Below are 19,126 nucleotides of genomic sequence, written 5' to 3' on the forward strand. Positions count from 1 at the left end.
TAATGCTATTTTATATAGAAGAACTGAGGCTTGTTTAGCATTCCCTAAAAATTTGTAGGGATATGCTAAATTCCTATAGGTAATATTGAGAATATGTTATTTTTTTGAATAATTTTCAGGTTACTGTTGGCAGTTACCCTTTAATGTGCAAACATAGGCATGCCTCAGCTATTTCTATACCCTACTCCCAGTATATCCCACCTTAAGTCATTTTGGAGATTGCATAAGGATATAAACAAATAAATACTATTAAAATAGATAGAGCTGTATGGAGAAATCTGCTTGAGAGAAAAAAGATTTCATAAAACAAGAATTTACTTTTCATTGACTAGTAAACAGAAACCTAAGTGACTTTTTATTTCCTTCACTTCAAGTCAGTTAACTCTTGTCTTCTGAAACTGACCATGCCTTTTATATTTGTTTAATGTTAAGTGACTTTCTCCAGTTTTTCTCTGGCTCTGGAATTTATGAATCATTAGAATTAAATCTTGCTTTTTCAGACTTTTTATCTGATTACAGCTAGACATACATTTTTTGTTTAACTTAGCATATACACACACACACCCCCCAACAGGCAGTGTTTTGCAAAACAGAACTTATCCTTACTATATACAGCACATTCTACTTTTCTACTTTATTTGCTAATTTTTCTTATCTAAAGATTTCCAGTTGTAACCCTTTAAATTGATTTTTTGAGTCATGAGTAAGTTGAAATTCTGTCCTTTTATATATCTGGAAAAAGACTTTTCCAGAGGTTGCTGATTTGTGTTGTGTCCGCCCAGATGACAATGAGGACTATTATCCCCTCTTGTCCTTTATTCAGACTCATGCTATCCCTCCATCAGGCATGTGTGGTGAATATCATCATTAGATTTACTCTCCAGGCATTTCCTCCACTGACAGAAAGAAAATTTTATAGTTAGAAAAACCTCACAACTGTTGGTTAATAATGGAAGGTAAACACATTCTTTTGGGGCAGCAAACACACTCTATAAGTAGAGGTTTGGGTTGACCAGTGATTCTGAATTTGGTTTATTAAACTGTGTAGGTCCTGAAAAGCATGAGGCAGGTCAACCAACCAGTGTGGTTTTTTTCCTCAGACTTTTGTTTAAGCATTTCTCCAAACTCCTAACACTTCAAAGCCTGAATTCAAGTTGTATAGCTCAGAAAAGATGTAGATTTGTTAATTAAATTCATTAGTGAATAATTTAATTTGGATTTCCAGCAGCACATAGAAAATCTCATTGGATGAAACTATTTCTTTACTTGCCTGCTCAACCTTGAAAGTGTAAAACAAATAAAGAAGAAAACATTCATCTACAATTCCATCATCTAGAGATGACCACTGTTCATATCTTTGTATGGTTCCTTTTACTGTCTATTGTTATGTAGTTATGGTAAGTTTAAAAACAACTCCGATCCTTTATTCTAATTTAGGATTTAAAAAGAAGTGTTTCATTATGTGACTAAAAATGTTCTAAAAGTGTTAGTAATGGCTGAATAATGCTGTAACCATTGTGTGGATTTTCATTTACCTAACCAATCTATTCATGTCAGTGGTTTATAGTTTTTCCACTGTTATAAATGGTGCATCGCACATCTTTGTACATGAAACGCTTTTTGGGATTTGGAATATTTCCTTAGGATAAATTCTCAGAAGTTGAATCATTGGGCAGAAGGCAGTCAAACCATATCACCAGATTCCCCGAGCTGAGTCTGAGAGCTTTTTCATCCCCGGGCGCCTGGGTTTTGGAAGCCTTGTTGTGATGGAAGCACGACTGCTGGGCTCTCCAGGCAAACCAGAGACTTTGTGAACCACACATAAGGCAGACCCTGGGATATCCTTAAAATCCCTTTGCCCTTGAGTAGACATGTTGTGGTCACCAACAGAGGAAAAATGTTCTCTGAAGAAAATCTTGGTGTGCAAATACTTATTTTTAGGGGATGGGTGTGGTGGAATTCAAATAATCATTTCAATCTCATTTTTAGTTTTATTGTTTTGGACTCTGTGTTCCATTACGTTCATTATAAATAAAAATGCTGATGAATTTATTCTTGGGTTTTCAGAAACAGAAAATGTGATGCTACATTCATATGGTTGCACACAGGGCTTCAACCAAAATAATTACTTGCCTTTTTTTCTTTTGTATTTTTATGCACACTTTCCAAACAGCGTCCTAATTGTCTCACTCCAGTTTTGATACACTTTATTAAATTGGGACTTTCACGGCCTTGGGTATCTTTATTTCTAACTGGGATTTGTTTTACACATTAAATATTTAGTCAAGGGGTTGAGGTTGGGTAGAAGTTGCTGACAAATTTATCTTCTCTTTCCTTGATATAGATTATACTTCATTCTATGCACAAATACCAACCGCGAGTCCACATCATCCGTAAAGACTGTGGGGACGATCTCTCTCCCATCAAGCCTGTTCCATCTGGAGAGGGAGTGAAGGCATTTTCCTTTCCGGAAACTGTTTTCACCACTGTCACCGCCTATCAGAACCAGCAGGTATTGTTTTCAGAATTGGAATCTTTCTAGACTTTTAATTTCATGTGCACATTAAAAGCTAGCTTTCTTTTTCACTCTATCTAAAAGTTAAGAATTGTCATAAAGTGCTTGCCATGTATGACATCCAGAATGTATATATATATGCCCACCTGTCAATGCAGGAGACATAACAAAAGGGGTTCAATCACTGGATCAGGAAGATCCCCTGGAGGAGGACATGGCAATCCACTCCAGTATTCTTGCCTGGAGAATCTCATGGACAGAGAAGCCTGGTGGGCTATGGTCCATAGGATTGCAAAGAGTCAGACATGACTGAAGTGACTAAGCATGCATGCATATGTAGTAATAATAATTATTTATCCAAAATGCCCATATAAAGCTACTCTAGTGAAGATTTCTCTAGACCAGAATGTCTCTCATGACTGGTAGTGTAGGTTTACTTTCCATTTTGAGACATTGAATCCTGATGTCATAATTAAAATTAGAAAGCATGTGTACTGACTAGGAAATAGACCTGTAGAATATGAAAGTGAGTTGTATCACAGAATATGAGATTTGTCAGCTCACTTTATTTTAAAGCTGCCATCCATGTGTTATGGGAAGTATTTCAGAATCATTTATCCTTCTTATATGTACAAAAGGGCTATTTCTTTAATTGTGATAGAGGGTTATATATATACTTACTGTCTGAGAGATGAGCAATTGTGGAGTAATCCTTTCATTAAATTAGAAATAATTTAAGAAGTGAAATATTTCTTTTCTCTATAAGTGAGCATTAATATATGTCATTATTTAAGGCTGTATCAAACAGGTGGAGAATTGAATGGAAGCAATTATTTGACCCATGCAATTATCTGGCCAGTTTTCATAAGAAATAGCAATGTAGTGGAGGCTGATGTGGTCTGTGGTAGATTTTTTTTTAAATTTTCAAAAGTCAGCAGCATTATTTTAGATTTCCACTTCTCTTGACATTTATATATATCTCAGTCAAAAATATAAGGCTTTGTAAGCTCTCTGTTTGGTTTTCTTTTGTTTTAAATCTTCTTAGGAGATTTGAACCCTGTCCTGTGAGTTCTCCCTTAGGGCCGAGAGGCTCATCTGCGCTCATCCATGGGTGACACCACCCAAGCCGTCCTGTCCTCTCACACTCACATTGTCACACTTTCATGTAGGCTTTTAGGAAGGAACATGAAATTAACCTTTAAAAGGGCTGGAGATAATTAAGATTTTTTTTTTTTTTAAAGATATAGCCCCTTTTCAGGGCTTCTCAGGTGGTCCTAGTGATAAAGAACCCACCTGCCAATACAGGAAATGTAAGAGATGAGGGTTCAATCCCTGGGTCATGAAGATTCCCTGGAGGAGGGCATGGCAATCCACTCCAGTATTCTTGCCTGGAGAATCCCATGGACGAGGAGTCCATGGCAGTCTACAGTTCATAGGGTCACACAGAATTGGACAGGACTGAAGCAACACATGCAGGCTCCCTTTTAGTCTTTATTGACTTTGTTACAATATTTCTTCTGTTTTATGTTTTGTGTTTTTGGCTGTGAGGCATGTGGAATCTTATCTCTTCAACCAGGGATCTAATGGAAGCCCCCTCATTAGAAGGCAAAATATTAACGACTAGACCACCAGGAAGTCCCAGGAATATATTCTTAAAATGTATCAGTCATAGAAAATGATTTTTTTTCAGGAAAAATACAATGTATAAGGAGAAAAGAGGCATTTTGTACCTTTGGTACCTTTTAAACAACCCTGTTCATCTTTCTTCTCTGTGTGTCTCTCCAACACATCCAATTAACTGTGTATTAAATGTTATTTTAAACAGGTATTTTCTCCAAGCCTCTGTTATACAATAAACAAGATACAGTGGGTTTTTGATACTTATTGGTGACTAACACCAATTCACAAATGCTGATAAATCAGCTAAGAGGGTGGAAAAGTTAGAAGAAAGGAAATTGATCATGAAAAATGCAGTCGTTCTTCTTTTTTTTTTTTTTTAACTTCCCAGCTGTATTTTGAAGAACTTATGGAAAATCGGTAGGCTTCCATGCCTGGTGGTTACCAGCATAAGCTCTGAAACTTGGGGTCCCAGTCCAGTTCTATGGCTGAGTAACCTTATAATCATAGAAAACTTAAGCCAGTATAAAAGAGAACATAAAATTGGGATAATAACTACATCCAAGTTGCTATGAGAATTAAATGAAATAATATGTGCAAAACTCATATTACAGCATACATGGTATGCACACAATAGATGTGATGTCGGTAGTAAAAATAATGATGCTAGTGATTGCAATGTACCTCTGTTTAAACAAGCACCATAATATAAATCTGAACTCCTTTATTTTTTTTAATTTAAAAAATTTTTTATTTATTTATTTTAATTGGAGGCTAATTACTTTACAGTATTGTGGTGGTTTTTGCCATACATTCACATGAATCAGCCATGGGTGTACTTGTGTTCCCCATCCTGAACCCCACTCCCACCTCCCTCCCCATCCCATCCCTCAGGGTCATCCCAGTGCACCAGCCCTGAGCACCCTGTCTCATGCATCGAACCTGGACGGGCGATCTGTTTCACATATGATAATATACATGTTTCAATGCTATTCTCTCAAATCATCCCACCCTTGCCTTCTCCCACAGAGTCCAAAAGTCTGTTCTTTACATCTGTGTCTCTTTTGCTGTCTCGCATATAGGGTCATCGTTACCATCTTTCTAAATTCCATAATATGCGTTAATATACTGTATTGGTGTTTTTCTTTCTGACTTACTTCGCTCTGTATAATAGGCTCCAGTTTCATCCACATCATTAGAACTGATTCAAATGCATTCTTTTTAGTAGCTATGAACTCTTCTAAAATATTATTTTTTTGCTTTGTTTTTTCATTTATTTATAGCTCAGAAATATTTTTTTTAAACTTCTTCCCCTGCACTTTATTTTTTTATTCTTAATTTTTTTTATTGGAGTGTAATTGCTTTACAGTGTTGTGTTAGTTTCTGCTGTACAACAATATGAATCAGTCATATGTATACGTGTATATCCCCTCTGTCTTGAACCTCCTTCCCACCCCACCCCAACATCCCACCTCTCCTGGTCATCACAGAACCCCAAGGTAAACTTTGCTATTCAGCAGCTTCCCATTAGCTGTTTTACACATGGTAGTTTATATATGTCAATATTACTCTCCCAATTTATTCCACCCTCCCCTTTCCCACTGTATTAAAATACTGTTTTAAATGAATGTTTAAGTTATTAAGTGTTCTTTAAGCATTATTTAAATGAACAGATAATTGAGCTATAATGAATTATAAAGAATTCTTTCAATGGCAGAGTGGTAGACATAGTGAATTACTTAGCACACCCTTACCTTATCTTGTTTATAATGTAGTTTCATCCACAAACTTGGAGAAGGAAATGGCAACCCACTCCAGTATTCTTGCCTAGAGAATCCTGTGGATGGAGGAGCCTGGTGGGCTGCTGTCCAGGGGTCGCACAAAGTCGGACACAACTGAAGTGACTCAGCAGCAGCAGCAGCATCCACAAACTAAGACAGTAGCATGTGGAATACACCTGCCTTAGGTGTTGCAAAGCTGATTGGCAGATGGCTGAAGTGCACACAACATGATATAGGGGGATTTCAGGTGACTCTCCAAAGATGCCTTTCTTTGCCTTAGTGTCATTCAGCAGTGTTCTTTTGTCCTTGACCAAAATGGCACAATTAGAACCTAGTAGATTCTACTAAACCAAGGAACACAGAAAACAAAGCATGATGTACTTCTTAGAAAATAGGCTATAAACTTCTCTGGGCAAGGTGGAGATATGGTTAGAAACAGATGGGATGTTGTTTATTAGTGTCAATTTCAAGATGGTATAACTAAAAAAAAAATTGTTTTTAATGGAGATGATTAGACCACTTACAAAAAATTTTCCCTCAAATCCTGGTATCTTCCTGAATAAAAATCTAGTTATAAGTCAACAAATTACAGCTGTAGTTAAAATGAAGCTATTATTTATTTCTCCTATGTGTATAAGATTGAATCCTATTAAAACCTTCAAGTCATGGTTACCTTTGGCTAGACATTCACTGTAGTGCTTTGACCAGGTCACGACTCCACAGATGAAAGAGGAGATGAGAACTGTAAAGATGATTTGAGGAGAGACAAGGAAAAATAGAAGGCAGGAACATTCAAGGAGTGAATATTGCCTATTTCTGAAGAACACTAACAACATTCAAGTGTATAAATGGCTGTTAAATAGAAGTTGGATATTAGCTGTTCTCCATGACCACTACTGCAAGAGAAACAGACATATTTCACAGAGTTAATAAAGGGAAGAACTTTAAAGAGATTGTCAAATGAAGGGCAATTATCAACAGACGATTCAGAATCCCCTTCCCTAGGGATATTAATAGCAAAGCAAAATTTATTACAGTGCTTGGATAGAAGTAGGGGAATGTTCTTTTCATAGCAAATGAATGTCTAGATGACTTCTGAAATATTCTTGTAGCTTTGCTACTAAGATAATAAAATACCCGAGAAACAGGGGAAAAGAACAGAGTAGAATCCTCTGACAGTTGATTCTGGAGTTTCTTACAGTTCTTCCATCACTATCATTTTTGATAACCTTCCTTAGATTTTATCTTAAGATTTGATGTGATTGTTTTTTCTACTCTGCAGATTACTCGCCTGAAGATAGATAGGAATCCCTTCGCCAAAGGCTTCCGAGACTCCGGGCGTAATAGGTGAGTCTTAGTTAAAAACATTCTGGCTGTGATAAATACATTTGATTTTTATGGTGAATTTTCCACTGCAAAGTAAACAGTTAAATTTACTTACATGGTTTTGAAATCATTTCTTATGAAGTTTAAATTTGTTAATATCATTGAGGCATGAATATAACTTATTTTGGGTGCATCATTGTGGCTTACTCATTTCTAAGCTGAATGTTGATATGAAATGCTGGGGTGAAAATGGAAGTTCTCAGGGTATGCAGTGCATGCTGCCTCTGAAGGGGCTTTGTAGAAACTTATGCCTCCAGACCCAGGGTCTTTAATATCCCAAGTGAAAATACTGTCTGCATCTGCTCTTGGTTTAGAATTTACTTAGCAATGTCACAACTATGTATTGATCTCTCTTCAAAATATGACAGAGACTCTTGTTCACTCAGATTTTCAACTAGAATTTGAAACTACTTCCCACTGCCAAGACAGCTGATGTTCTTTAGTTTCCAAATTTGTCTTGGCTCTACTGACAGCCACACACTTGTTTATTTTTTCTGTGTTGTGTTTTATGGTGTTTGTACTAAGTGGGAGAGCTACAGTAATGAATTCCACTCTATTACTCTTTATCAAAAAGCAGATCTCCTTAGTCTGTGTGCCAAGAGTTTTTGAATTTATTGATATGATTCTATTCCGATAGAGTTGGTGTGACATTTTCTAAAATATTTTATAACTGTTGATAGTAATAATAGACTAACGTTCTCCAGATGCCCTCTCTGGGTAAGACTTTGACTTAAATGTTTTGAAAAGCATTTTGTTTTTAAAAAGTATTTGAGACATTTTTATCACTTTATTCCAAACATTATTCTAATACTTCTTGAAAACTTGGTATTGATAGGGTGTGGCTATATGAGGTCAAAACCCTCGATTATCTTATTTTAGGAACAATTTCACTTAAAATTGTAGAGAGAAAACAATCAGGTAGTAGTCTAGACTTTTAGTTCTTTCAGATGATTAGCTGAGCAAGGTAAGCATAGACAGAGACCTTTTCTCAGAATAAACTTATGTGCCTGCAGAAAGACTTGATTTCATCTTCATGTGCAATGGTTCTTTTATTTATTTTTTTCTTTTTCAGATTATTTTCCATTGCGGTTTATTATAAGATATTGAATATAGTTCCCTGTGCTATACAGTAGGGCACTGTGGTTTATCTATTTTATATATAATAGTTTGTATCTGCTAATCACTAGTTTATCCCTCCCCCTTTGGTAATGCAGTGGTTCTTTTAAACACCATGTACTATGAGGACTGGGCATCACCAGCCTGATAGACATGAGTTTGAGTAGGCTCCGGGAGTTGGTGATGGACAGGGTAGCCTGGCGTGCTGCAGTCCATGGGGTCACAAAGAGTCGGACACGACTGAGCGACTGAACTGACTGAATATGAGGACTAAAATGTATGAGAGTAGCTGCTGCTGCTGCTAAGTCACTTCAGTCGTGTCTGACTCTGTGCGACCCCATAGACAGCAGCCCACCAGGCTCTGCTGTCCTTGGGATTCTCCAGGCAAGAACACTGGAGTGGGTTGCCATTTCCTTCCCCAATGCATGAAAATGAAAAGTGAAAGTGAAGTTGCTCAGTCGTGTCTGACTCTTCGCGACCGCATGGACTGCAGCCTACGAGGCTCCTCCGTCCATGGGATTTTCCAGGCAAGAGTACTGGAGTAGAGTAGCCTCTAATGTAATGCAGGCAGATCAATAAGACTGACTAATAATGCAGCTTCCCTCTGAAATCTTTCACTCTGTAGGAAGATTTCCGGGTGTTCCTACCATACGTCTGCTGTACTGAGATTATTCTGTTGTTTTAGATGTCTGTTTCCATGTGGAGAAAAACTGCTTGGCTTTTGTTACATTGCATTAGCTCCTGGTTAACATTGCTTTTCAGAGGAGTTTCTGAAAGCTGAATAAATCAGTAACTGAGGTGCTTATTGGTGAGGTGACTGAGGGAGCCCCTGGGATGACTCCTTTTTCAACCTTGACAAATACTTTGATGAAATCTTCTTGTGACTCTTCTGATAGCAGCATATTTATCTATTTAAGAACCTTGCATTGCTTTCAGTTCTTTTTTTTTTTAATCAGAGAATGAATTTATTGAAACTCACTGAAACTCCAGGAGGGCAGCACTGAGACTTGAGACTATACTGTGCTCTGCTTAGTCATTCAATCATGTTCAACTCTTTGAGACCCCATGGACTGTAGCCTGCCAGGCTCCTCTGTCCATTTAGATTCTCCAGGCAGGAATACTGGAGGGGTTGCCATGCCCTCCTCCGGGGGATCTTCCCAACCCAGGGATCAAACCCAGGTCTCCTGCGTTGCAGGCAGATTCTTTACTGACTGAGCCACCAGGGAAGCCATGAGACTATACTGCCAGGACTAATTCCAGGTTCTCCTGTAGGATGACTCTAGCAAAGACCTCACTGCTGTTAACATTGTGGGATCACATGGCTTGAACACTGTCTTTTTTTTCCTTCTACTTTTATTGAGATGTCATTGACATACAGCACTGCTAAAGTTTAAGGTGTAGCACATAATGATTTAACTTACATACATCATGAAATGATTATCACAATAAGTTTAGTGAACATACATCATCTCATATAGGCATAAATCAAAGAAATAGAAAAACAGTTTTTTTCCTCGTGATGAGAACACTTAGAATTAACTTTCTTATATAACATAGAGCACTGTTAATTATATTTATCATTTTGTGCATTACTGTCAGTTCATTTTTGAAGTGATAATTTTAACACTTTTAAAGATGTATTTTGGGTAGTATTTATAGTCGATAAGCCTGCAAATAGAAGTGAGATGATAGATACATATTAAGTTGGCCAAAAAGTTCATTCAGAATTTTCCATAAGATGTAATGGAGAAACCCAAGCAAACTTTTTGGCCAACCTGATGTTGCAAGGCTTCAAAAAGAATTTTAGGTAAGTTGGCACAATTAAAAGATGTTTTTTGATCAGTTAAAAAAAAAATCAGAGGCATTGGTCAAAATAAACCACTAACTCTCTTGTTTGGTATCATGAGGTCAAAATGCTAGGATCAATAGAAATTTTTCTTTCCTTTTGCTGTTGAAGGAGTATAAGCCATTGCAATCATGGTGCTAGCTACTCTTTATTTCCTGATTCTACACCTTTTAAAGTTTTTAATAGATATGCAAAAAGTAATGAATTATATCTTAACACTTTTTAAAAGATTGTTAAACTTTCAAATTTTTATTTTACTCCAACTGTTTAAATAATATCTTAGTATAGGAAAAACCTACTGACCTTATACATAGCTTCCCTGTTGGTAAAATGAATAGTTTCACTTTTTTTCTCATTAAAATGAATTCTCCTGCTTATGACAAACTCTTCACTGCTTATTTTTGAATGCTAAATATCTACGACTCAATATTAAATATCTGTGAATCAGTATTAAATACTTTAACATTTTCCACTGATAAATGTGAAAGACACTTTTATGGAAAAGAGAGAATGTGGTAAGCTTTAAAGATTTCTAACTTACGTGTTATTTTCCTTAAAAAAACAAAGGAGCCCAAGTTATCTATAAGATCAGGAGAATGCATTGGTGCTGAGGACTTGGGGAAGGGGTGATATGTTTTCATATATTAATAGAGAAAAAAGCCCATGAGAAAAAGTACAAAATATTTCTTTAATATCCCTGATTTTGTTGTACTGTTATTACTTTTTAATATACATTCTGTTTTTATTTTTTCCCTATACTTGAAATAAACAAATTATGCAGGACAAGAAATAAACTTGGACTTGTGATTTTTTAAACTTTATAAAACAATTTGCTTTAATTAAAAATTATACCTTCCTGGCTATTTATGATCCTACTGCCTATTTTATAGAAATCAGTAGCTTCAGCCCTTAAAAGCGCTCCTGCAGGACATTTGTTACGTGAAGGAGAATTTATGTGCTGAGAATAGTTTCATTCTTCAGTTAGGCCTTAGGGTTGACCCTATAAAATCTTTTACTCAGGAAGGTACAAAAATTTCTTCTCTTTAAATACTTTAGGAAAAAACATAACCATTTTACTAAATAAACTCGGCCATTTGATAGCATAAATTAGGGGGGTGATAAAATGTGGAAATTGTTCAAAGGCATCTTGTATAAATTATCGCCTTGGCTACACTCCTGCAGGAGGTGCCTTTTATCTTTTCTTTAACTAGACGGGAAAAGTCTCCATTACTGGGGAAAATGAAGACTTTTTTTTTTTTTTTAAGTCCAGATTCAGCTAATAAATATTTTATAACTGTTTCCTGCAAAATATCTGAAATCCTTTCTGGAACTTGCAGTGTGAAACAGCAGCCTCAAGAAAAATATCAATAGGTCCAAATCAGACCACTTGTAGATCTGTAACCTTCAGAGCATCTCTTTAAGGCTTAGAGTTACCCATTTGTGAGTCTTAGTAACTTCTCCCTAAGAATTTGGAGTATGGGTTTATATTTGAAACATAGTCAAGTTTACACCGCTAAAGCAAATAATGCACTGATGCTCATCTCCACGGTTAATAAATTTCTAAGTCCTGTAGATGTTCATTAGTTGCCTCTTAGTAAATTCCCCTTGAGGCCCCTCCAGGACTACTTAGTTATCCTGAATATTTAAAACTGTAATTACAAAAATTCTTCTGTGTTTAACAAAGCAGTTTAGGACAAAACTGTGTCCTGAATTCTTTAACTTAAAAAAGCTTGTTTCTAGAAAGTCATAAAAATTGAGTATTAGTACAAGCTAAAAATAAAGTAATGGAATAAACAGCACTCAGCATTCATGAGGTGCTTCCCAGGTGGTGCTGGTGGTAAAGAACCTGCTTGACATTGCAAGAGATGTAAAAGATGTGGGTTCAATCCCTAGGTTGGGAAGATCCCCTGGAGGAGGGCATGGCAACCCACTCCCCTATTCTTGCCTGGGGAATCCTATGGACAGAGGAACCTGGTGGGCTACAGTCCATAGGGGCCAAAAAGAGTTGGACACAACTGAAGCGACTTAGCATGCATGCATGCACAGCATTCAAGAGCCCAGTATTAAATGCAACTTGCAGGTTATGTGGGGCTTTGAGACAGGTGTGGCTGCCAAACTTCTCCCCAGTCAATACTTTACATAAAATATTGTTGAGTAGAGTGTTCTTAGACCTGGTTTGTAGTCAGCCGCAGATACAATATCTGGTTTGTAAATTGCTTAGTGGTAAACTTTAGGGCTAGGAGAGGACTCAGAACTTTGTATTCCAGTCCTCACTTTGTGGGAAATAGCAGTCCAGGGAGCTCCAAACATGTACTCAATGTTAGAGGGTTGTAGTCACAGCCCAATTCTCCTAACCCCAGTCTAGTGTCCTGAGCACTAACTAGTCCTCTCTCTGGAGCACAGTGATTCCATACAAAGCCAGACTCTGTCCTTCATACTCAGTGCAGCCCAGGGCAAGTAAGGGAAGATGGTTTTATCTGTATGCACAGGTCACTTACTCTAGGTCTTCTGGGAGTTTTCACCATGTTGTATAGGAGATGTGACTCTGAAGGGGGTGTTTCTCTAGTCCTAGTTCATAGGTTATGACTTGGGGATGCAGGGACTCTATAGCAGCTATCACGTGGAGTCTAAGCTGTTAATCATACTCCCTGTCTTTAAATCTGCATTAAACACAGATTATCTGTATTCACTAAAACTGTATCTGACAATCTCAAGAGGTGGCCCTGTATAGTGTGACACTCAGGAATCAGGCATTTTCTTCAGCAAAGCTGTGCGTTTCATGGAAAGCATAATGTTACCTGAATTAACAGATTGATTAGGGCTGAGATGATTGAGGGAAAAGTGGAAAGGCCTTGAGAAGGTGCTAGTTGAGTGAAGGGACTCATTTCTAGGACCTGGAGGACTCAATTATCTGATATACAATAGAGAAGACTCTGAATCACTTACAGTAGGAGATGCATACATTTTTGTGTGTATTTAGAGTAGTCAGCCATGTTTTAAAATTTATAGATATCATGTGAGTAGTCCATTATGAAGTTATCCTATCTCTTTGTGTCCATTCATTAAGTGCATGTAGAGGCTTTACCATAATGTCTGATGCTAATGCTAGGTCTATGTACCTTAGAGCCCTGTGAGATCAGCTTGCTGTGGTCCTCCTGGAGGCTGGGTTGAGAAGTCAGGGCTGCTGCCCAGAGCCCGCCCTGGCTGTCCTGGGTGTGGTGATCATGCCTTGGAGAGAGAAGTCAATTTGCCTTGGATGACTGCTCTTCTCGGCTGGCGGTCAAGGCACTGAATGATGGGTAGAAATGCCTCTTTGCAGGAACACACTTTTGTGGCAGAGCATTCCTCATTAGAAGGGTAGGAATGTATCAGGGAGAGAGGGTGGTTCCAGATCACACAGAGCCTTGAACTTGGGGCAGCCAGGATGGATGGTCTTCATGTCATCTTCCCAGCGCAGGGGGCAGCTTCGTATCCCCTGAGATCAGCTCATTTTTCAGAGAATATTAACAGGAGCTGTTGGGTGGTTTCTATCCTTTTGTGCTCTTGATGACAGAATAGTAGCTCATCTCCAAACCATTTTTTTTGGTGTGTGTTTGTGCCAAGCTATTAACCTGCCAGAGTGGGAGGCACTGTCGACACCAGTGGTGTTTCCTGAGTAGCTTATTACTGGTGAAAACTCCAACTGCTCCTAACTTGGCTTTTTGTATTCATTCCCTGTCCTGACCCTTCCGTCTAGAATGGGTTTGGAAGCCCTTGTGGAGTCATATGCATTCTGGCGACCTTCACTACGGACCCTCACCTTTGAAGATATCCCTGGAATTCCCAAGCAAGGTAAATCATGAAGTCTCCTGGGTCATAAATATGGTCAGTTCCTACCTAGATGCTCAGGCACTGAAAAATGCCCAAGTCATTACTATTGTCTAATGGCTACCTCATTACCAACATCCTTCTATTACAAGATCCCTCTCTTTTGTGTCTGGTATAGGTATGGGCCAGGAAAATGGCTAGTGTGGTCATAAGTTAAGTTTTGGATGTTTTAGGCTGTTTATGTATTTCATGACCTTTATTTCACCTTTAATTCTTTTTCTTAAAATTAGAGGTAGACTAGTTGGCCCTGGTACCAGATGTACTTCACAACAAATTACAGATACTGGTCCCAAATCATCTGTTTTTGCCCCCTTCTTTCTTCACTTCCTTCAACTGAATTGCCTCTAGGCAGGTTTCTCCTGCTGATTTATGATAAGTTCAGGTGCACTGAGGCAGCCTTCCCTGAGATCACTGTTGAGCATTTCCAACAAGCCCAGGGCTGGTGTTTCCTCAAAGAGGCTGCATGGAATAGGATGATGCTTCCTTCTCTACTGGGTAGCTAGGACTCACAGCCCAATCCTGCACTCAGTCCTGCACTTAATGCCTGACCCTGCCCAGCATCACCATGAGAATTTAGCATGCTAGGTTTTTAGATAATTATCATTGGGTGGATTGGCTTTTAGATTATTTTGAGAAGCTATATAAAACACTGTCGCTAGAGCAATGAAGGTTTTACAACCTGTCCAGCCCATTGGAATTCTCTTCTCTCCCTAAGTTCCATCAAGTTGCAGACATCAATCTGCCAGCAAATCTGGGGGGTGGGGGGCGATCAGCCGCCACCACTGTTATTGATTGGAGGCAGGGTTAAGCACCCTCTCTATTTCACAGGACTGTTTATCTGCTGGACCTCTGCTCTTGAGTTAGCATGCGATTCACCAAACCACTTTCTGTTTGGAAATGAGATTTCTGAAGTTTGAGACTGTTGCCTTATTGTAATAGCCCTGCATGCATGGTAGTCATTGACCCACAGAAGCTTTCAGTGGGAGGTTGCCAGTTCATTTGAGACAGGATGGGTCTGGCCAGTTTGGATCTTTCCTTTGAATTCCTTCTTTTTTCTTGCAAGAAAATATATTGATCCAGAGCAAACTGCTGAAAAAAAAAGTAAAAAGTGGGTAGAAGTGAGGTGATGGTTATACTTCTGGAAAAAATTACAGAGTAAGATGAAATTTATATTTTCTTAAGTTGCTGGGAAAGTCAATATTTGTAATGTTTATTACAAAATAATGAGAAAACTGAGAAAACCAGTTGAGGGAGAAAATGTGAAAATTTGACATGGTAGAGTCCTGATACCTTTTGCAAAAAAAACAAAAACAACAAAAAGCAAACAAACAAAAAAAGACCATCCCTTGGGGAGATAATTTTTCTTGAAAATGTTGAGAGTATCTGTGTTTAAAGTCATTCAGTCTAAATTCAATTACATTACAATTCCTGAGAGTGGAGACCATCTCCTTTTTGTCTTTGTACCTGCCCCGTGTAACAAATCACGTCTAGCTCACGTGTACAAAATTGAAAGGAAAAGAGGCTCTTTACATTTCAACTTCTTTTGTAGGAAATACAGGTTCCTCTACCTTACTCCAAGGTTCTGGGAATGGCGTTGCGGCCACCCACCCTCATCTTTTGTCCGGCTCCCCTTGCTCATCTCCTGCCTTCCATCTGGGACCCAACACCAGCCAGCTGTGTGGTCTGGCCCCAGCTGACTATTCCGCCTGCGCCCGCTCTGGCCTCACCCTCAACCGATACAGTACGTCCTTGGCTGAGACCTACAACAGGCTCACCAACCAGACAGGGGAGACCTTCGCCCCTCCCAGGACTCCCTCCTACGTGGGCGTCAGCAGCAGTGCCTCGGTGAACATGTCCATGGGCGGCACAGATGGGGACACCTTCAGCTGCCCACAGACCAGCTTGTCCATGCAGATTTCAGGGATGTCTCCCCAGCTCCAGTACATCATGCCTTCACCCCCCAGCAACGCCTTTGCTGCTAACCAGACCCACCAGGGTTCCTACAACACGTTCAGATTACACAGCCCCTGTGCCTTGTATGGGTATAACTTCTCCACATCCCCTAAACTGGCTGCCAGTCCTGAGAAAATTGTTTCTTCCCAAGGAAGTTTCTTGGGGTCCTCACCAAGTGGGACCATGACGGATCGGCAGATGTTGCCCCCCGTGGAAGGCGTGCACCTGCTTAGCAGTGGGGGTCAGCAGAGTTTCTTTGACTCTAGGACCCTAGGAAGCTTAACTCTCTCATCATCTCAAGTATCTGCACATATGGTCTGATGAAGCCTTTAAGTTAAACTACATTGGAATCCAGCTAATGTATTTTCTTTCTTTGTTTTCTTTTATTATTTTTTTTTTCTCTTTGGAAAGCAATATGAAAAGAAACTTATCAAGTAGCTTGTAAAATGTATATATAATAGAAAATGAAGGCTCCCTGAGGTTTTTGACTTCCTCATGGTGAGATTGTGATTAGCTATGGTATATATGTATACTCTATGTGGCATGTGGAGTTTGCAGCCTACAAAACCACCTCCTCCCTCTATTTTTCTCCCCAGTTGCACATAGTATTGGCATACATGTAGTATGTTTAACCAAAGTTCTTATACTTTTAAAAAAAAAAACAAACAGCAAACTTAAAACTTGGCAATGATACTAACCAGACTAAGACGTATAACTTAATTTATCAGGAAAATGCTCTACACAGTTTCCTACTTGAGTGTTGATAACCAGCAGTAACCAGCACACAGAGTCTTGTGATTTGTTATTCTTGGGCACAGTGTGAGGACCTAAGATGCAAAAGCCAGTTGAAGTCTTAGTAATAGTTCTGAGGTATTTGTAATCCTGAAGGATTAGCTTTTGTGTTCCTGCTTGTTCTTATTTATCACATCTATTAGGTGACTTTGGTCCTGTAAAAATTCATAACCCGTAATAATTATTTCCCTATAGAAGATAGAGAGTCTTGTAATTTTTTCACTTTCCATCGGACATATAAGAGGTATTTATTCATATGCAGAGAATAAATTTCCAGTGTTTTGGACTTTCTTGGTTCATTTTATTTAGTATCAAGTAGACCAATAAATATTTTAAATTCCAATTTTCACCAGGAAAGGAATATATGATATGACTGGAATGGCAAAAAGAAAATAAATCCACCTCAAATACTTTGATTCCAATGAAGAATGTCTAACTTTTTAAATCAAGAGGAATAATATTTTCTGCTTTCCTTTAGGTTTTTATAGTGTGTTTTTTTTCATTCAGGTTTCTTTTTCCATCTTGCCTTGAGATTCCTGACCCATGGTCCAGAAGTAAAGAGAAAAGGCACTTACACTACTTATTTATGTCTTGAAAATTCCTGCAAATTGAAACCTCCCCCCTCCCTGAACCTTGTCCCTTTGTCTGAGTCTTTCTCAAAACAGATAGATTCTAGGCCTTCATGGTGTTAAATAGCGCTGTAAGGAATTTCAGGGGGTTATCTCCAGCAATCTGTCTTTTGGGGGTTGCAGTGCAAAGGCCAAAACCCATTACTATAAAGTCCCTCTTGGAAGACTAAGGAGGAAGATACCAATTATGATAAAGGAGCTGTAAAACTTTTAACCTCAACATCATTTTTAGCCTTGAAACTGAAAAAAAAAAAGAGCATTATTTTTTAAAAATCCCCAAAATATTGTGAAATGGTTTCAAAACAAGTAGTAACTTTGATAGCACAAAATGAGATTAATAGGAAAAATTAAGAATGCAGGGTGAAGAGCATTACCATATATTTGTTGAGAATAAAATTATGTGTCTTGCCATTAACTCATTTATGTTTCATATATTTGTCAAGCAAAAGCAGTGGGGTTTCCTTTCAGTGCTAAACAGAATGGCATTTCCTATCCTTAGTTTGATGGGGAAAGAATGTAGTTCCTGATTTGCTTCTTTACTTTAAAGCAGCATGGCTGTTATATATTTAGGGGGATTACTATTTGAACAGTATTTTCACACAATGTGACTCTGTTTATACATACTAATAAATTTCCTCATGGATGCTCTAACAGTTCATCAAGTGAGTATTGATCTTTAAATTTAAAATTAGTGTGAAGGTACATGGCATATTTCCAATAGGTAGATTTATGTAACATGTTTGTGTATGGTATTAATAGCTTGATAAAGATTTGGGAAAAGTCCTTATTATGAACATATCCCAGCCTCAGAGTCTGGCATAATTTCAGGAGAACAAGAGAGTTTTCCATCTTGAGAAAACATGGAAAGTAATGATCTATTCCTATATATATTAATAAGATGAGAATTTTCCTTTTTGCCCTTTGTGATTTGAGATGACACCACAATATGAGGAGAATTTTTAATCTTTTCCTTTTGATCAGCAATATTGTACATGTGCTATTTCCTTTAGGTTTTACTGTAAATATTAATCATCATGTCACTTCAAAGACTAGCCTTTTATTGTTATATTAAATGACATACATGCATTGATAATTATAATTATATATCTGTATTTTATTAAAAAATGCTTAAGAAATTATATATTAAAGTGTGTTACTAAACCCTTTTATGGCTTTGGAGAGGAATCATTTAAAGTGTCTATAAACGTTGTTCCAAGAATAGGCACACACATGCAGACTCCAAACACAAATTTTGTAGCTTACAATTACAAGGCATGAGGAAATGGGCCTGGTATTCATTTTTCATGTGTTAAATATAATTTCTTGGTGCCTTGACCATGTCATTGAAGGTGAAGCCCTGACAAATGGTGAACACATGAAAATTCAAATGTGAGAAGAGGAGGGCAGACTGGGATGTTTTGTTTCAGGTCCGAGGGGGAAGGGCAAGGATGTAAGAATAAGCTACTTGTACCACTGACCAGTGATGACAGATCACTTTTAGACCCCTTGCCCAGAAAACATTCCAAGGGACATTGTGATGAGGTGAGGTTGTTGCTATCACAACCAGTCACATTTTGAAAATTAACACTTGCTTCCACACAAGCTCCCTCCCAGAGGTCAACAG

At 38.1% G+C, this 19,126-nt stretch overlaps 1 protein-coding gene across 1 annotated transcript in view; it reads left to right on the forward strand.

Moving 5' to 3' along the window:
• TBX18 (T-box transcription factor 18) overlaps positions 1 to 18,667 on the forward strand; it is a 29,474-nt gene extending 10,807 nt beyond the window's left edge. Inside the window, exons 5-8 of the mRNA XM_081526683.1 lie at positions 2,345 to 2,512; positions 7,196 to 7,260; positions 13,998 to 14,092; positions 15,678 to 18,667. Coding sequence (XP_081382809.1) covers positions 2,345 to 2,512; positions 7,196 to 7,260; positions 13,998 to 14,092; positions 15,678 to 16,402 — 1,053 coding nt within the window. The 3' untranslated portion in view covers positions 16,403 to 18,667. The remainder of the gene's footprint in view (positions 1 to 2,344; positions 2,513 to 7,195; positions 7,261 to 13,997; positions 14,093 to 15,677) is intronic.
• The last annotated feature ends 459 nt before the right edge of the window (positions 18,668 to 19,126 follow it).

Source organism: Giraffa tippelskirchi, chromosome 9 (genome assembly GCF_054371585.1).
Source record: "Giraffa tippelskirchi isolate mGirTip1 chromosome 9, T2T-mGirTip1v1.2.pri, whole genome shotgun sequence".
Classification (NCBI taxonomy): Eukaryota; Metazoa; Chordata; class Mammalia; order Artiodactyla; family Giraffidae; genus Giraffa; species Giraffa tippelskirchi.